Source organism: Eretmochelys imbricata, chromosome 27 (assembly GCF_965152235.1).
Source record: "Eretmochelys imbricata isolate rEreImb1 chromosome 27, rEreImb1.hap1, whole genome shotgun sequence".
Classification (NCBI taxonomy): Eukaryota; Metazoa; Chordata; order Testudines; family Cheloniidae; genus Eretmochelys; species Eretmochelys imbricata.
Genome location: NC_135598.1, coordinates 7,784,461 through 7,803,668, shown reverse-complemented (window position 1 = coordinate 7,803,668; position 19,208 = coordinate 7,784,461). Strand labels below are relative to the sequence as shown.

Here is a 19,208-nt window from a genome sequence, read left to right as displayed (position 1 = left end):
GCTCATGCTCAAATAAATTGGTTAGTCTCTAAGGTGCCACAAGTACTCTTTTTCTTTTTATAAAAGAGCTAGAGATTTTCGTTTTTGTTGGGTACTGTACATATACTAAACACCTCACTTTTGCTGGGTAAAGTACAAGGAAAGGCTAACTTTGCCCACCACTGAAATGCAGTCATTTAACAACATAGCAGTGTGAAGGACAGGAAACAAATACAGTACTGTTAGGCAAAAAGATTCTTTTCCTGATTCCTTTGTTCTCCAACCCTTTAGCTATCACCTTGCAGGGAGGAAGGGCCCAGGCCATCAGTTGCCAGGAGACAGAGTGTCGGCCATTTATGTACACTGGCCCTTTGCAACAATTACACCCCCTGCCTTATCCCACCACCTAGAGACTTAAGAAATGCATAGGGGAAACCGAGGCACCCCTACAGTATTCAGAGGAAACATTAAGAACAGCCCCGCTTCGTCACAGATGCATTACGAATAGGATCTTTCGGTGGGGTGATGGTTTGATTGGAGAGCTGGACTTGAATGCTGCCTTTGGTGACGTGATTATGAACGGTGGTAAACGAAGACACAGCAGCCAGGACCACTTTGAGGAGTAGCTTCTTGGGCAGTTGAACCGGTGTATTGTCCAGGTATAGATTGTTTTGCCACCGAGGAGCTGTTGTCATTCCAGTGACACACAGCCAGGGAAGTGCACATCACCTAGGGTCAATGAGTCAGTAATCTGCAGGCACATGGAAGCGTTTGCCTGGCACTGTAATAAGGGTCCGTACATGTAATAAGATGCAGCGGTGAGGAAACACCACTGAGTAGCGGGTACTCCTATAGCAACTTCACCATCTGCAAGAGGAAGGACATTCACAACCACAGAAGAGGACAAGGGCAAAGGGTAGAAGAGGAGCCCATGATGTAATTGTCTGTTTCTGTGCAACAGTCCGAGGTTGTCATCAGTGTAGTGTTGTCAGGGGATGGTGTCCAGTATCCAGACAGCCCTACTTTATATAGCATATTATAGGCCACATATCCAACAGCCTTAAAACAAAACGAAGAAGGAAACACGTGAGTAGGAACAACAGAAGGATACGCAAGAAGGAAATTGAAGGTGAAGGGTGAGTCTGGAGAAAGTAGAGAGGCTACTATTGGGTAGGAATACCTGCAATGTGGGTAAGAGTGGGGGAGGAAAGGGTAGGGGATGGAGGAAAACCCAGGCATACATCTAACGTATCTTCTTTTGCAATGTTAAGCAAATCACAAGCACGACCTTTAGCCTGTGACTTGGCCAGGTTGACTATTGCGTGTGAGGTTTTCTCAGTGATTTCGTAAAAATCCTCTCTTGCAGTCAGAGCATAAGACAACCCAGTGTTGGTATGTCTAAGGGCTTGGGTGGCTTGGCCCTAGAGTTGTATGATCTCTCAGAATTTAAATTAATTGTATTAATTATAGAGTTGAAGCTTCCAAAAAGTCCTCCAACATCCCCTAGAATGCTACGTTTCAGCCTTTTGGCTGTATGGGCTCAAATGGTGCATTAAAAACCGTAGTTGGTCCTGCAGCCATTGCAGCGAGCTAGGGTGATCTGAACATACATTTTGCAAGCGTGCCGAAAAATTGGACAAATCATATATAACTGGAACAGAGACCATGAGAACATCATGCAGAAGTGTTTTGTTGGGGCCTACTTGAATAATGCCGTCTGAGGGGGTAGGGTACAATATCGGACAGGTAGTAGGTGGGGAGTATCCACAAGTGGCCAGACTATAACATCGTATATCAGGACAACGTAAACGTCTAACAGGGTGTACACAGTATTCCTGACAGTAGTGCCCCTCCATCCCAGGCTCCCATAACAGAGGGGGCATGTCCATCCATCCTGCATGTACAGACACTGTCATACTATTAGGGCTATAGTGGTTGTCATGCCATTGATAACCACGTTCTCTTGCTCACATTGACACCTATGTTCTCCCAACCCATTCGCGGCCTCATAAATATTGTGTATTTCAACTGATCTATCCAAGGCCCTGGAAATAGAATAATTTGTTAAGTATTCTAGCGGGGTGTTCTCAAACTGACACTGTGTCCCATGGTCCTGTTCCCAACACTCTGTGCTAGGGTACCCTGGAATTGGGGGTCCTATGTGTGTGGGCCCACATCCCGTAAGGCCAAAAACCCAGTTACAGTCCCAATTTGGCGAAATGCATGGGGGGAGCCGAAGGCTGCTCCCGGCTGCGGTAGTTGGATCGAGGTTTTGGAGCCTGGGTGTTTCTGAAGGTGAGATGTAACCACGATAGATCACAGGTGGTCCGGTCTGGAGGTAAGCCAAATATCTGGTTTCTTTACTCATTCGCTGCTGCCTCCTGCAGGAAATTGCACATACTGGCCATCTTTGAAGCAGGTATCTTGTGTGATATGCACCAAGGGCGAGTCCCAGGAGGCTGCATCAGGTATGTTTGCCAGGAGGATTAACATGGGGAGTCACAGTTGTTACAATATAAACAAAATTAATTTATTTATACATTTTAATTCTGGTTTTATGGACCCATGTTGGAATTCCTTGCACTTTCACAGAGGTATTTGTATGGGCCAATACCATGTGCGGGCCGGAGTATTTTGACAGAAGTACCCCGGGGTTGTATGTTCTTACCATGACCTGATCTCCCTCCTGTACGTCCGCCCAAGAGGGGATCTCTGGAGGGTCCTGGGCTTAAGAGGGTGCACTTCCATAAGGAACCAGTATGCCTTGCTGAAGTAAAGAGTAAATACTGTTACCTACCGCATCCACGGCCTCAGGTTTGAGAGGGTATTGCTCAGTAGGTGGAGGGAGCTGACTGGTAACCTGGATGGGTGGGCAAAGATGACCAGGCATCGAACTGCAAGGCAGCTTATTTTCTGCCCAAACCGAGGGAAATCTGGAACATAAGGTCTTGAAAAGGGTTAGGTGTATCCCAAGTAAGAGCCACAGATTTGGCAGTTGCAACTGAAGAGAGGGATGGATCCTTGCGGCGGGGAATGGTCTGAGTATGCATAAGTTTATCAGTAAATGTCACTACTTTGAGCAAGATTGAGAATTGCTGCAAGGTCGCAGGGGAAATTCAGGCCCAAAACAATCCCCTCTGCATTTGGAGCTACATAAAAGGATTGGGTCCAAAAGAATAGATTAGATTCTACAAGAACAGGATAGCTTTTGTAAGCCGTGAGTTGTGCACCTCCTACCCCTGAAATAGTATATTTAGTAGTGGGGAGGGAGAGGTCAGTAATGGAAACAGATGCTTCTGTGTCCACAAGAACTGTGCATGGCTGGCCCCTTATCTATGCCTGTAAGTGTGGCCTCAAGGGATTTATATCTGTATCATCGGTACTGACAGGCAAGGGGGGGCCGCTGGATCCTAGCGGGTTATGGAATTTAAAAGCCTGGCCATTTCCTCTTTGCTTAGGTGTGAGTAAGGGTTGGCAGCTGGTTGAGATACCAGTTGAGGCCACTTGCCCAGGGCTCCTCGGCTTTGGCATCCAGCTGCCCCACGTTCAGTTTCCCCACATACAGAACACTGTGAGGTAGGGGGAGGGTGGGACGGGACCAGGACCAGATTGAAAGGGCAGGGAGGTACCGCAGGGATTCAACTGGCCGTGATTCTGCCCCTGACTTGGCTTTTTATCTCTTTGGCCTGTCTGGCTTCATACAGATGGATTCATAATCAGAGCCTGGGTTCACTCCCAAAGCAAGGGCTGTTTGCAGGTGGGAGTTAAAACCTTCCTTTAACATCTTTAAAAATGCCTGATCTGTTTTCTTTGGGCCTGCAGTCCCTGCATTGCTGGAATACATCTCCCACTTTCTTTCCCAATATTGAGAGGCAGGCTCGTCCTTGCCTTGTACGCAGCCCACGATCAGTCCCCAACTACCGGCTCCGTTCCCCAAGGCTTCTTGGACAGCTTCCTTAAACTCAGTGCAGGCACAGGTCATGTCATATTTTCAGATTCAAATTTAACAGAGGCCCAAATGCCTTTTCGGTGTCCTCCTGCAGGGATCTTGGCCCATGATAGGTCGGGGCATTTAGCTTTTGTTAAGAAATGAAGATCCATGGGATGTTACGTATAGGTGGTAATCGTCTGGTTTATTCTTTTCCAGAATATCAGATTTGGGTCTTTGGGCTTTAAATCAGGGAGATCTTTTAGTAAGCCCCTCATTTCCTCTGCGCTGAGAGGAGTGTGCTTATAAGTATTATGAGCCACTCTGTTTTCACCTGTCCCTGACCACCGAGTGGTCACTTGGAGAGGGGCCAAGGGAGCACTGGCACTTAATTTTGGGTTGTGGGGGGACAATTATCTTGATCTTCCCCCATGTGTGCCAGGTCCCAATTTTGAATTGGTTCCTCAAGGCGTTTCCAATTCATTTCATTTTGGTCTTTATCAGTATCACTGCTTGAGTCAGGGTCAGTAAAATCACCCTTCTGTTGTGTGCTCGCAACAATACACGTGCAGAGGAGTTGGTTTGTTTTAGTTTTGCTGTTAAAGCCTTGTTCTCTGCTTCAAGCTCACTCAGCTTGCGGCTGCAATCTGCCTTTTGATTCAGCGCTGATGTAAAGTGTTTCCAATTCTTGTAATTTCCTTTCATATTCGCAGTACATTATTACGATCCCTTTCCCTAACCTTCCTTTCGGCTGACCAGACCACCACATGCTATCCATTGCACTCGTACCCTCATTCCAGCCAGCTTTTGCCATCATCTTTTGAACCTTCTCATGTTTCCCTTTCAAAAACTCAACGAGCCTCCCTCCCGTGGAGGGTATCGTTGACACATTCTGGGTTCATAAGACATCGTATCCCAGCTTCCTGAAACCCACTTAAGCAGCGCTTCAGGGGAGGCTGACTGAGCACCCCCTTGTCCTCAGTTTACTGCACCACACGCTCTGGGGCTCAGTCCTTGGCGATGCAGCCTTCGCCTCCAGCGATCCCTGGTGCTCGGTGTCTGGACACAAACACAGACCCATTCAGTCCTCTTGCCTGTGCATCCTATATGTGGTTCGTATTAAAAAGGGGTGCGGAGGGGTGCCTCAGGGAGTCCCCAACCAAGGTGTGCGCTAGAGGTGGGAAGTAGAAAGGTACTCACCTCTATCCCTGGTTGTGAGAAACTCTCCGAGGATTCCCAATCGCACCCTGCTCTCTGCGCCAACACTGTTCGGCAAAAAGATTCTTTTCCCCAAGAATCAGGCAAGCACGGACAATACCGAAGGGGGTTTATTCATGGTACCGGGAAGACTACAAGCAGCTTCAAAGATATGGTGCCACAGTGGCCAGTTATATACATTCTCTGATCAATTCATTTGCATTTATCTGCACATACAGAGACAGGCATTGTTACAAGTCCAGAGAGAACCCTAAACAAAGATAAAACTAAGAACAGTACATATGTAGAGAGGTCATCCTATTGCATCAAGCATCTATGGCTACCTTGCAGGGGAAGGAGGCAGGGGAGGGATGAGTGCTTACAGATATCCAGTGGATTGTGAAGGGAGGGTTAGCATTGTTCTAAGAACTGAGTTTTTTCTTTTTTTCAGAATACTGCATTTTAATAGAATTCTCGCACTGAAGTGGAGTTTAAGATACATAATGTCTTTACAAGAGGCACTTACATTTGAAATTGCCCCTTCAAGCTTAGCTTTGTTTACTATCTAGCATTTGAAAAATAATTGTAAATGCAGTTTCAAACAGACCCGGACTTTTATAATACATGCTAATCGCTACAGAATAATGTGGCCTGTGATCTCCATTTGTATTACTGGGCAGGCATAAGCTTATCAGCTGTTTACAATGGTCAGTGCCTTTCCAGCTACTAAAATCATTCCTGCTTGTTCTGCAGATTTTGTCTTTGCTTTTAGCTAAATTGTAACTCTTTCCTGACAGCACCACTCAACCTGCAGCAGAGCGAGGGGGAGTTTAGAGGCAGAACATAATTTCATGAATTGGAACATGCCCAGGACACAGTCCAGAGCCCCCCTTTCTGCAAAGAGCAAGGGGACGTGGCTGAGCACAGACTTGGCCAGAGGTCAGTTTAGTATTGCCTGAAATGATGGCCGTTTCAGTAGCACGGCCCCCTCCTTCTCCAACGCCAGCCTGGAAGCACTTGCTAGAGGAGGAAAGCAGTGCAGCTCTAACCTCAAGGACTAGCCTAGCTTGTGACATCTGCCAGGGGCACAGTACAGTGCAGGAAGGGAGGTGGTTTATTTGAAGCTGTGTGGAACCCAAAGGGCTGAGTTTTCCCACAGCGGCAATGGGCCTTGTACAGATGCAGCAGTCAGAAGTAGGCAGACCTAAAACTTCCAGCTAATGACCAACAGTGGGACCCTTGTTACTGTATCATCATGGGGCTTTCTTGAAGGGGAAAAATCAAGACCCTGCCTTGGGACTCTTAAGAGGTTTAGGAATTAGGGGGGAAAGGGCTCTTCAACTCACATATCGAACCAGCCTGTGATGATATCTCAGGGAACAAAAGAGCACCAGGAAATTACACTGATTAAACTTATTTTAGAAAATGCCAGAAATAATCCTTTGTGCATGACAAATCCAGCCTGCTTCCCCCTCCCTCAGTGTATGGCATCACTTCCATAGTCCAAGTGAAAACCTTAGGATACCCAACCCCTATTCTCAGAGGCATAAAGCTCCCCAAACCTGTGAGCTGAAGTTTCTCTGGCTTGGGTGTGGTGGTGACAGCCCGTCTAGCTGAAGAAGATTGATCGGATGCCCTTTTACTCTTGTAATTGAGTTTAGATTTTAAATGCTCAAAGAAATTGTAGCGGGGGGAGGCGGGGAGAGCGCTAAGCAATCAGATTAAATTCAGTGGGAGGCTCCAGCCTGAGCTCCCTTTCACTGCACTTAGGACAATGAAGAGTGGAGTGCTGGGATGTTTTCTTATAGCGTTGTGAGGAACATGTAGGAGGTTGCTGTGGAAAGCTAAACCCCTGACTCATGCTGTGGAGGGTTTAAAGGCAGGTACACCGAGGGCAAAGCCCAGAGGCTGTAGGATATGACCGAGTATAGGGGTGGTTGCTAACAGGCACAATCAATGCTACACACACAGCAGAGCAGGGTGAATAAATAAACGTGAGACTGGCACCTCTTTTTAAAGCAAGATGGGAAAGAGAAATGGACACAGTAAAATCCTTTAGACATCCCTCACAGTAATGCCAGAAAGGGGGGGAATATCTGAAATTTCAAGGGGTTGAGGTTTTTGAAAGTTTCATTTTGAACCCGGGGAACTGGAAACATCTTCACATTTGTGAAATTCTTCCCATCCTTCAGCCTGCTCTACTCGACCTGTTTAGCATCCTCCCCCTGCTCTAAAAGAGCTCGAGAACTTCTCGCTCCAGGGCTGTCACTCACCCCAGCGGCATCACCCTTTAAAGAAATCTCACTGGGACCAGCTGGGGCAGAAGCGTCTCTGGGTTCATGCTTGGCAGGGAGCAGAGACCACGAGTGTCTCATGCTCACTGGGCAAATCAAGGCTTCCTTGTAAAGTGAGGGTCTCATTGTGTGATTTAAAATGCAGTTTGCTCCAGCCTGGAGATGACAGAGCCTCACCGTGGTCCTGCAGCCATGGAGGGTGGGGGGAATGCTGCAGCCCAGCATGCAGGAGCCCACCCACCACCACCTTCTAGCACAGGAAAGTTGCCACTTGAGTCCTGGCAGTACAGCAAGGGCTTTGCTGGTACGTTTTCTCTAGCAGCTGACTGGAGGCTGTGTTGTGCATTAGCCTGGCTGGGAGACCCTCCTCACCTTAGTCTCCCACTTTGAGACCACTGGGGCGCTGACAGCTAAAGGACCTAGTCTGGCAGCTCAGCGCAAGGGGGCGTCCTGGTGATCCTTGCGGCTGGGTTAACAAGCTAATAACCTGCTTGTGACAGTCTCCTCCAAGCAAAATCCGAAGTAGACAGGTCTTTTCTATAAACTTTTATTGGGATAATTACAAACCCTGAGGGGTGGGGGTGGGAGGAAGAACAGGGGAGAGAGTTGTGCTACTATGGCTCATCTCCATGCTCCGAGGGATCCGACTCCTCACCCTTGTGCTTTTCTAGCTTTGCCATTAACTCTGCAAAAGACAAGAGGAGCAGGGGTGAGGCTCTGAACAGGCCCTGTGCATCCCAAGGGCTGCTTCTCCCCAGAGAACTGTAAATAGTTCTCAGTCCCAGCTAAGGCCCTCACCGGGCCAGCAGCAGCCATGGAAGGTAGATTTGGCTGTTGGGAGGTGCAGCTGGGTTGAAACGAGCCCTGGAACTGCAGCTCTGCTCTCAGGCAAGGATCCAGTAAGGTGAAGGGGCTATCAAGGTGTCGGGCATGGGAAGAGCCAGCTGGGAGAGGGGCTGGGGCCTCCAAGAGGCGGGCTCGGGCAGACAGCTGCGATCGCTCAGGCAGGGCTAGAGGTGGGAGCAGTCGCCTCATGGCTCCTGGGTAATCCCCAGCAGACAGAGGGAAACGTGATTTCTAGGACGTTCCACCACCTCCTGCCGCAAGGTGATCCAAAGGCATGTACAGCACTGACCCTCTGGATGCTCTTGGTTACTGTGTCCAGTCAGGCTGCTCCCCTGCCCAGCATGTCCCACCCAAGGCAGAAGAGGAAAACTGGATCCGGCCCATCAGAAGGTCTTCCCGGCCCTCTCTGTTGCTGGCTTCACTTGGCCAGCTATTCGCAGGGGAAGAGCATGCAGCTCTTGGTGCTTCAAGATGGAGGCTGGAGACCAGCTCAGAGCTTTAACCCAACTCACTAGGGCATCTGTATTTTCCGATCTGTTTAGCAAGGGGAGTGATCCAGCCTGTGCTAAGCCAAGCCACGCCACCTGGAGAGAAGGAGGCGGCTCTCCCTACTCAGTGCAGCAACATCCACCCCGGCTGGCATTAAAGAAAGGCCTGTGATCCCAGAAGGGGGCAGGGCGGGAGGGGTGAGGCACCTTTGGCTGGGTTGAAGACACCATTGGTTTGCTGGTCACACACGTAGCAGCGCTTGGATTTGCGATAGTGCTCCAGGGCGCAGCTCTCGCAGAAGTAGTGTCTGCACCTGCCGGGAGGGGACAAGGGGGCCAGGGTAAGTCTCCCACAAAGGAGTGGCTGCAGGGGACAGACCCAAAGTCACCATCTCTGGGAGGCACCTGGAGACAGGAGGGCGCTGACGGCTCACTCCCTTGGGACCCAGGGGGGAATCGAGCAGCTAGCCTTCTCCCTGCCCCGTAGCAGCAAGCCGGCACCTGCAAAGGGCATTATGGCAAGGCCTGGCCTGAGGGGTTGTTACAGTACAAATGCAGCAGAGGAAACGTCCCACAGCCTTAGGACCAGCTGCAGACCCTCCCGCACGAGAACAAGGCACAAGGTGCTATACCCAAGAGATCTGCCCCTGCTCCCAAGAACTGGGTTTGCTGCTTCTGCAGCGATCCCAGGCCAGGGAGCATGACTGAGAAGTGTATCCAGGAGTCCTACACGGAAGCTGGGCTGATGCTCCAGAGACCAAACCCCTGGACATACTCACAGGACCTTGTCAAATCAGAGGAGAGGCTCCCAATTGAGGCACAAAGATCTCCCAGCTCACCACTGCTGGGATGGTAGGGTGGGATGCCCATCATGACGCTTGGATTCTATTTCCAGCTCTGCCACCAAATCACTCTTTGACCTTGGGCAAGTCCCTTCACTGCCCTGTGCTTCAGTTTCCCCATGTGTACAGCAGGGATAATGATGCTTATGAAGCACTGGTAAAGCATTGGGATGAAAAAAAATCTCAAGGCTGGTGATAAAAGCCAGAATAAAACAGCTGCTGTCACAATGGGAAGTGCTTTACAATGGACAATGAATGCATTTTGGGAGCCTTGGAGGGAAAGTGCTGGAAAAACACCAGGGAAGGGTCCAGGCAGCTAGAAACGGAAAGGCCCAGATGCAGTGTCACCCTGAGGAGGGCAATAACACTGGCCACGGAGAGCGAGGGATGGACTCAGTAAGTGATCTAAAAGCCAGATCACTGTGTCCCCATCCCAGCACCAGAGGCGGCTGCTTACTTGGTAATCACAGGGTTCTTGAAGGAGCTTCTGCAGATGAAACACTTGAAGGGCAGGTCCTCGTCATCGCTGCTCACCTCATAGTTTTCCTCGTCTGCGGGAGAGAGGACAATTGACCACAGTCAGGCGGCAAGAGAGGGGCATCCCAGTCAGCCCGCCAGAGCCCGGCGCACGCACAACCCCCAGTGCAGGAAGCCCTCAGCAGGTGGGCCTGGTCCTTGGCCAGAAATAACCCAGCTCTGGCAGCTAGGCGTCTCGGATGTCAGCAGCTTGCGTGGTAAGGAGATATAATTAGGTCTAATGAGCGAACATGCTCGCTGCTCATCCCCCAAGGAGCTCCTCTGCCTCGCCCACTCACTGCTATAAGCAGACACCAGCGAGGCTGCCTTCCGAGTGTTCCTCCCAGACTAGCTGCCACTGAACCACTCGGCTCCAAACCCAACCGCTGAACACACAGCCTGGCCCCTGGAATTTTCTGCCACGGGTCAGAAGCGCCACGCAGCCCGTGGCCTGGAGACGCAGCAACTGCGCGGCGTAGCGGCAAGGAATAGCCCTGTTTCACGAGGGGAAATACATGTGAACGTGCAGCAGCCAGAGTGCAGCTGAAAGGCAGGGAGATGTCCCACCCAGCCCCACCCATAGCTCGCTCCTGGGCCGTGAGCAACAGCAGATCACTACCCCTTTAGGGGTAAGACTACCTGGGGTGAAGTTTTCAGAAAGCCGATCAGGCCATTAATTCTTCTTGGCCACAGTCTGCCTCTGGCACTAGGGCATACCTGATACTTCAAAGAAAGCCTAATTCCTCTGCCCCCATCCCCCGGGAGATGAACCTGGCCCACTGGGCAATGCTGCTCATGGAAGGGGTATTCATCCCAGCCCCCGTGGCGACCAGCCATCATCCTGAAGCAGCAGAGTTGTTCAGTGCTTTCTTAGTTCTCGGAACAGCAGCAATTATTGGACACAGCGATCCAGCTGCAGGATTGGGTTCTACAATCCTGCAACAGGGAGTTCCACAGTTTTGAGACCCGCTGCAATGAAGGACTGTCCTTTTTATCTTTAACTTAAACCTGTGACCCACCACTTAGCATGTCATTTGAGACAGGGAAGGAGTCACTGGTCACTTCTCCTTTACCCGTCATCCCCTAAGAGCCCTCAGTCTAGCCCATTCTAAAATACCAACGCTGCAAGACCTCATGAGAATGGAATTGAGGGAGAGAAGGGAGAGGACTACTATTGTACCGTTGACTCCATAGCGTCCTTCGTCCAGTTCCCGTTCAATCTGCCAGCCGTGTTTATAGTCAGAGCGGTCGTGGAGGAACTTACAACTGTCTGCAGCAGGACAAACAGACAAGGAGTTAGCATTCCCTCCCACCACTCTTCAGTTACCGCCTTTTGCAAGTGGTTTATAAACGGCTGCTGTACTGCAGGGGCTACTGTGCTTTGCCCAAGAGAGGTGCAACTTATCAGCGTGCAATCCCCCCCTCCTGTTTAATGCAGGGGTGTGGCTCATGGAGACTACAGAGCCCAGTTTACATCTTGATCTGATCAATGGGGCTCCCAAGCACTGAAGTGTCACATCCAACATGTAACCCTCACCCCGTCATGGCAGAACAAGGCCACAAATGGGACACACAAACACTAAGGAATGGGCGGAGCACATCCCCTCACACCTTCTCTTATTTCCCTGCCAGAGGGAGGCATGCCCAAGGTTACAAAGGGACACTCAGCGGTAGAGTCGGAAATAGACTCTAGACCTCCGACTCCCAGTCCAAAGCTGTAACCACACACCCATGCTCCGTCACCCCAGTCAATAATACCCACTGAATGGACAGGTTCATCTTCTTTTTAAAGCTCATCTTACAATCATGCGGAGATCCTCTGGCTAAGATCCACCTTGTCAGGTGATTACTGTATTTCTAGTTGTAGAAATCAATTGCCTTTGACTCAGTGCCTTGTGCATTTACGGCACTATATAAACAAAGAGACAGGCTGTCTGAAGTCTGTGGCCATCCTCCAGAAATGTCCTGCTTAGATCCGTAGACATCCTCTACTCATGGACTGCAAGTTCAGGTCATTAGCCATCTAAATGCTGCCGTTTGCCTCTACAAGCGTTTGGCTGGGTTGACACCACTTTGTGAGTCTGGCACAGTGTCTGGAGAACTTGTGCCGGCCTGGATGTTCTTTTTAAAAAGGGACTAGCTAGTGAGTTTGGAACTCAGGATGGGATTGGGGTGCTGCGGAAAGGGAAAGGTCCATTCACCTCCAAAGCCACAGAAGCCCGTTTCCTTGTAGTCTTTACAGATGTCGGGCTGATAGTCCCATCGCACAGTGGCCCTCAGGTGCTCCGGCGCTCGGATCGGGCCTTTCCTGAAAGGGGCAGAAGAATGCTTAGAACGGGTGCATCTGACACGCCGACAGTCAGGTTCCGGTTTGAATCAGTCTTCAAAAGGAGGGTAGCATTGGTGAAAGGGGCCAGCTTGCTACACTGGAAACTGACGCCCTGTCCCCAGAACAGACACATGTCTGCTGCCCATGCTGCAAGCTTCTCCACATGCTGCCCGGACTGCATGGCTCCCGATCTAAAAAGTCAGGCCACCTACCTGACCATTCCCGAGGAGGCGTTCCCCATCGACGTATCTTTGGGCTTCACGTACTTCTGATAGTTATTGATCCCCCGGTAAATTTTATCGTCCTCCTTCCCTCGTAGCTCCTACATAGGGAGAGCAAGAAAACAGGGAAGAAAGCTCCATTTCCCAGTCTCCTAGATCTGCTTCCTGGCCCCGCCAGCCCCCAACCTTCTCTGCTATCCATCCTCCCCCGCAACTCCCTTCTCAGAGCATGAGGGATGGCCATGAAAGCCAGGAGGTGCCCACTGTAACCAGGGAAAGGGATTTATACTTGGCTTGTCAAACTTAGGGAAATAAAGCTTCCCCCAACTTCCATTTTTCAAAATCAGTGGGCGAATTTGGTGCTCCTGGAAGAAAGGCGTGGAACAGGACTGGCTGCCCACCACAGCTCTGCCAATGCACCTCAATCCTGACCCGCAGCCCCCTGCTATCCCAGGCCTGGGCTCCCCATACCCAGCTCTGCCAGTGTGCCTCACTCCTGACCTGCAGCCCCCACTGCTATCTCAGTCCTGCTCCACCAACACATTCTCACACACCCCTCTGCCAGCACACCCGCAGAACCCTGTTATTCCAGTCAGTTCTGCCAAAGCTGCTTCGGCCTGATTTGCAGCATCCCTTGTTCCATGCTTAGACCTCTCAACCACAGGTCCCATGTAAATGACCAGGCACCAGTGGCTAAACTGCTTCCGACTGCTTGCACTAAGCAGGTTGATTTGAACCCAAGCTCTTCTCCCCTACTAACCCCTTACCCCCACCCCACACACACTTCAACTGGGAAGCAGCCCCTCGGCCAACCCTGGACAATGAGAAGACAAGGTAAAGTGCCTGACTAAACAGACGAACATATCATCTCCCCCCGCAGAGCTCTGGCTTTACACGTCACGGCTGACTGACCTCCTGGATTTTCTGGCTGCGCTCAAAGATGGCCTGGGCATCTCTCTCCTTCTCAGTGTCCAGCTCATACACAGCCGTCGCTCCCATGTCCTCCGGACCTACAGGTTTCTGAAATGCAAGAAGCACATTTCCCCATTCACAGTCAAGAGAAGACTCCCCCGGTGAAGAAAGCTGCTCAGATCCTGCCGTCAGGAGCACAGGATAAATGCACGGTGCTGAAGGAATGGGGCCTCTCTCAAAACTGGGTGACTGGGCAACAAAATGGCAGATGAAATTTAATGATGATAAATGCGAAGTAATGCACATTGGAAAACATAATCCCAACCATACATATACAATGATGGGGTCTAAATTAGCCGGTACCACTCAAGAAAGAGATCTTCGAGTCATTGAGAATAGTTCTCTGAAAACACCCACTCAATGTGCAGCTGCAGTCAAAAAAGCGAACAGAATGCTGGGAATAATTAAGAAAGGGATAGATAATAGGGCAGAAAATATCATGCTGCCTCTATATAAATCCATGGTACGCCCACATCTTGAATACTGTGTGCGGATGTGGTCGCCCCATCTCAAAAAAGATCTATTGGAATTGGAAAAGGTTCAGAAAAGGGCAACAAAAATGATTAGGGGTATGGAACAGCTTCCATGTGAGGAGAGAGTAATAAGACTGGGACTTTTCACCTTGGAAAAGAGATGGCTAAGGGGAGATATGATTGAGGTCTATAAAATCATGATTGGTATAGAGAAAGTAGATAAGGAAGTGTTGTTTACTACTTCTCATAACACAAGAACTAGGGATCACCAAATGAAATTAATAGGCAGCAGGTTTAAAACAAACAAAAGGAAGTATTTCTTCACACAATGCACAGTCAACCTATGGAATTCCTTGCCAGAGGATGTTGTGAAGGCCAAGACTACAACAGGGTTCAAAAAAGAACTAGATAAATTCATGGAAGATAGGTCTATCAGTGGCATCTCTAGCCTCTGTTTGCCAGAGGCTGGGAATGGGTGACAGGGGACGGATCACTTGATGATGACCTGTTCTGTTCATTCCCTCTGGGGCATCTGGCATCGGCCACAGTTGGAAGACAGGATACTGGGCTAGACGGATCCTTGGTCTGACCCAGTAGGGCCATTCTTAAGTTCTTATGACAGTCACTTTCCACTGATACCAGTTGGTTGCTTGTTGCACTTCACTCTGGTACCTTGACAATGCACCTAACCAGGCAGGAGTCACTTTGTGTTTACAGCCCATTTCACTTCCTGCTTCTTTAACATCTCGGTCCTTCTATCACACCTCGCACTCATTCATGGATTTTATTCCCAAAGATAGGGAAGCATTTACCCCTATTTTGCAGGGAATTGCCCAACGAGGCCGATGGCAGAGCTAGGAATTGAACCTAGATCTCTTAATTTAGTGCCCTAACCACTAAACCACTCTTCCTACAAAGGCTGTTGTCTGGATTTCTAACCCAGCTGTGGGAGGTTTACCATTTAATTTAGTTAATACATCTGTTTTTTAATATCGTGAAAACATTTCTATTAATACTGGGCTTCATCAACCCTTTAGCAACAGTCCCACAGTGCAGAGACTTAAGTACAATTATATCCAGGTGGGAGCTTCCCGGCCTCTGATTACAAATAAACCGAGCTCTGGAGTTTCCGGCAGATGAACATAAAGCCACATTCTTCTCCAGCACCTCCCACTTTCTGCTGGGGGATGTGAAACTGACAGCCACAGACCTTTCCCTGACACCCAAGTGGTGAATAATAATCGCAGCCCTGAGCTCGTCACAAGGCACTGTACAAACATGAACTAATAGATCCTTGCAACCCCTGTGGGAGGCAGCTCAGCGCTATCGCTGTTTTACAGAGGAGGAAATGGGGGCACAGAGAGGGGAAGTGAGCGGGAATGCGTGTCAAAGCCCAGATCTGTACCACTTCTTGCCTTGAAGAAGAGCTCTGTGTAGCTCGAAAGCCTGTCACTTTCACCAATGGAAGCTGGTCCAATGAAAACTATTACCTCGTCCTCCTTGTCGCTCTAAGATCCTGGGACCAACTCAGCTTCCACAACATGGCAAGCATTAAAAAAGTCTGTTTCCATTACTAGCACCTCCTCAGATTAGTGAAACTCGATCCAATTGATTTCCCATCCGAGTAGACTGTTCCTTTTAGGCTTTTGTTCAGCTCAGGGCAGTTAAACTAGATAGGGCAGTGTCTGCTTCTCCTGCACTAAACCACGCTGTTTGGATCTCCAACACTGGAGAAGAGTCTATGTTACTAGCAAAAAGGCCTTTAGTGATGTTTATTTGGGAAGACAGTCAAAATTTCTACACCAATAAGGATTTGTAGTCACATACACATCTCTTTTTGTAATTGCATGGTTAGGGCATTGGACTGAGCATCAGGACTCCTGGGTTCTGTTTCCCACTCTGCCACTGACTTGCTGTGTGACCCTAGGAAAGTTACTTCTCCTCTCTGTTCCTCACTTTCCCAATCAGCAGAATGGGGATAAAGTTACTGACCTTCTTGTAAAGTTCTTTGAGTTCCTTGCTCCAGCGATTGGGGTGTTAGCCTAGGACAATGAAGACCTGGGTTCAATTCCCTGCTCCACCACAGACTTCCTGTGTGACCTTGGGCAAGTCACTTAGCCACCTTGTGCCTCAGCTCCCCATCTGTACAATGGGGATAATAGCACTGCTCTTCCTCATGGGAGTGTTGTAAAGATAGATCCATTAAAGACTGGGAGGCGCTCAAATACTATGGTGATGGGGGCCAGATAAGATAGACATTAGAGAGAGAGAAAAGCACCAGATAGACACTAAATGGAGTTTCAAAAACAAAACCTGATCCTGGGGCCAATCATAAAACCAACCAAACACACTCTCTGGCCTCTGTTATGCAGACTAAGTGATCTAATTTTCCCTTCTGGCCCCTTTCAAAGCCACGTGCTGCACTGTGCTTACCGCTGATCTCGTTGATTTGTAAGCGACCCCGATTCCTTGTGACTTTCCTTCATCATCACTGCTGCTTGCCCCATACGAGGTCTTCTCTTTACCACTTTTCCTGGTCTGAAAGATGGGAGGGCAAATATCTGAAGAACCGAGAAAGATCCACCACCAGCAACACCCGGACACGTTCCCCATCACATGTTGGCCAGAGATAGTGCTGCAGCCCAGGAAGGCAACCAGTGGAGTTGTCGAAATCAGGGCCCATATAGACACAGCACTGGTTTAATGCAGCCACCTCTGGGCTGGAAGGAAGACGGAGCAAAACACCTTTGGTTCTCCTAGACCAAGAGAGGGGCACCACAAAGTTAAATTCTTGTGTTAAGAGAGCAAAGTGATAGATTTAATTTGGATCTGTGGGCCTGCAATGTTAGAACCACTCATTTCCCTCAATCTACAGTGCATCTCCAATAGGTAACAATAGGAGGTCTGTGAAAAGATCAAGCGAGCCATAGCACCCATACACAATAACTAAAGCTGTACGTACATTACAGACTTCTGCCACCATGCCTCTGTCTATCAAGGGTGTGATCCCTGACCCTTATAGCAGTGCCGGCAGAAGCCCCTAGTGTAGATGCCGCTATTCAGGTATAACTTTTTTTCAGTTGGAGTGGGGTGGGGGTGAAATAAGCTATACTGGTAAAAGAGCGAGCTGTGTTGATATAAACTGCAAATAACTAGAAGCACTTTGCTGGTATAGTATACCAGTATAGTTATACTGGCAAAGCACTACCGGTTTAGTCCTGGCCTAAATTTTCAGTTACTAAAGTTACTGTGGCATACTGCATCCCTCTGGGTAAAAGTCACATGGGGCACTTTTAGATCTCCCAGTTACTGCCCTTTGCTGGTCATTTTCATATGCATCTACCCAATCTGTGCATTTGCACACCTAGATTTGTAAAATCAGGTCCTTTAGGTGTCCTCATTAGGCTTTAAAAGATATTACGCCCTAGAGAGAAGACAGAAAGTTCTCCTCTCTCACAGCGGGGCATTGGCCGAGGATGCCTGCAGACCCCGAAAGACAATTCTGCACGAGTTACTGACTGGTCACATTTGAAAAGATTTTTCCACAACCAGAAGGGCCCAAAACATAGGGTTGTTTTTTTTTTTTTAAGTGAGAATCTGAATCCTGCATAATCTGAATCTGTCATGGGCCCAGATAAATCTTATAAACTGGCTGGATCCACTCCAGAGGAGCTTATGGCACCGCCATGGCTAGGCGAGGATGCTGGTGGGCAGTCTCGTGGTGCTGGTGCACAGCACCTTCTGAAGATCTCCCCCAAGGATTTCCTGGGTCCGAACATGGGACCCCATCCCACCCCGCACTCCACGGGGAGGCCTGTTACACAGGGAGTGGGATGCAGTGACTGGACAATGCGTGGAGCTGGCCATCTCTGCGATGAGCTCTGTCACCTTCTGGATCATGGGGTTGTGGGCTTCCCGCCGCCTCTCCTTCCTGACCACCGTGCTCCCCTCATCACTGCTGCTCTCTGCAGAGGAAAAGAGGCTGTCAACTGGAGGGGCAGGAGTAGCCAGGCCAGGTCTTCAGCCCCCAGAGTGGGGCCCCATTCCCTCACCCCAAGGAGTGCTCCCCACATGCCAGGCCCTGGGCACAGGGCTCTTGGGGGCCACTCAGCCTGTATGGGGGCTGGGCACCAGGCTGCAGGGGGATCCGGCCCCTTCTCGGGGCAAAGCTAGCTCAGCTCCCATCTTGGGGCTACGCACAGAGCGGGGCCCCCCCAAGGCCCATCCAGTCTGTCAGGGCTCCCCCACCTGCCAGGAGAGTGGCACGGTACAGACCCCTTCCCCACCCCCATAATATTCGGACAACCCAGAACCATTCCCCAGTGATAATGGGACAGTCCAGAAATCCTCCCCCCTTATAATGGGACAACCCCTCCCCCCGTCATATTGGTCCTGCCCAGAAACCGTCCCCCCCCCTTCCCCAGTGATAATGGGACAGTCCAGAAATCCTCCCCCCCGATAATGAGACAACCCCTCCCCCCGTCATATTGGGCCTGCCCAGAAACCCTCCCCGAAGGTAATGGGCCAGCCCAGCGCCCACCCCCGCGGTACAAATGGTATGGCCCGGAATCCATCAGTGATGAGGGCTTAGCAGGAAACACACACTCCCCCCACCCCCCGAACAATGGCACGGTCCGGAGCGGGGCTCGGCCCCTCCCCCATCCTCACCCTGCTCCTGGTCGCTGCCCGGGCGTTTGCGCCGCCCCCTGCCGGCCGCCGGGCCCCGCTTCTTGAACAGGAAGCTGCAGACGGGGGTCTCCTCCGCCATCTTCCGCCGTCAACGAGACGGGCCGGGCCGGGCAGCGGAGAGAGGGACCCACCGGCGCCAACGAGATTGGCCGGGCTGGAGGAAAGGGAGCGGCCGGCAGCAGCGCCGCGCGGCGCCCCCTCGCGGCGGGGAGGAGCAACCGCAACCTCCGCCTCCCGCTCGCCTGGTCTGGGAGCGGAGCAGTGCCCGCAGGGAGGGGGGAGCGGAGCAGGAGCAAGCAGCTCCCGGGGGGGCAGGAGCTGCCCACGGAGGGGAGCTGGGGCCCCGGGGAGGGCAGGGCAGGGCAGGAACTCCCCAGGGAGGGGGCAGCTGGGGCCCCGGGGAGGGGGCAGGAGCTCCCCAGGGACGGGAGGGG

General features: G+C 50.6%; 1 protein-coding gene across 2 annotated transcripts; it reads right to left on the bottom strand.

The window, feature by feature from the left end:
• Positions 1-7,929: 7,929 nt before the first annotated feature.
• Positions 7,930-18,924, bottom strand: LOC144258024 (E3 ubiquitin-protein ligase RNF113A-like). 2 transcript variants are annotated; one of them, XM_077806333.1, is made up of 10 exons: positions 18,754-18,924; positions 17,974-18,050; positions 16,519-16,623; positions 13,553-13,660; positions 12,632-12,741; positions 12,292-12,398; positions 11,271-11,360; positions 10,032-10,125; positions 8,940-9,046; positions 7,930-8,083 (listed from the first exon to the last, which is right to left on the bottom strand). In XM_077806333.1, the coding sequence occupies exons 1-10, from the start codon at positions 18,851-18,853 to the stop codon at positions 8,013-8,015; spliced, it is 969 nt and encodes a 322-aa protein (XP_077662459.1). In that variant the 5' UTR covers positions 18,854-18,924; the 3' UTR covers positions 7,930-8,012. The 2 variants fall into 2 exon arrangements, with proteins under 2 accessions (XP_077662459.1, XP_077662460.1); XM_077806334.1 differs by having other exon boundaries at positions 16,519-16,841; positions 18,754-18,770.
• Between the last annotated feature and the right edge of the window lie 284 nt (positions 18,925-19,208).

Excerpts from the sequence above, each read along its gene's own strand:
- LOC144258024 (XM_077806333.1), bottom strand. The coding sequence starts at position 18,853 with ATGGCGGAGGAGACCCCCGTCTGCAGCTTCCTGTTCAAGAAGCGGGGC. Across the intron at positions 13,661-16,518 it reads ACAAATCAACGAGATCAGCG|AAACCTGTAGGTCCGGAGGA; the intron begins GTAAGCACAGTG and ends CTTGCATTTCAG. Across the intron at positions 9,047-10,031 it reads AAGAACCCTGTGATTACCAA|GTGCAGACACTACTTCTGCG; the intron begins GTAAGCAGCCGC and ends CCCTCCCGGCAG.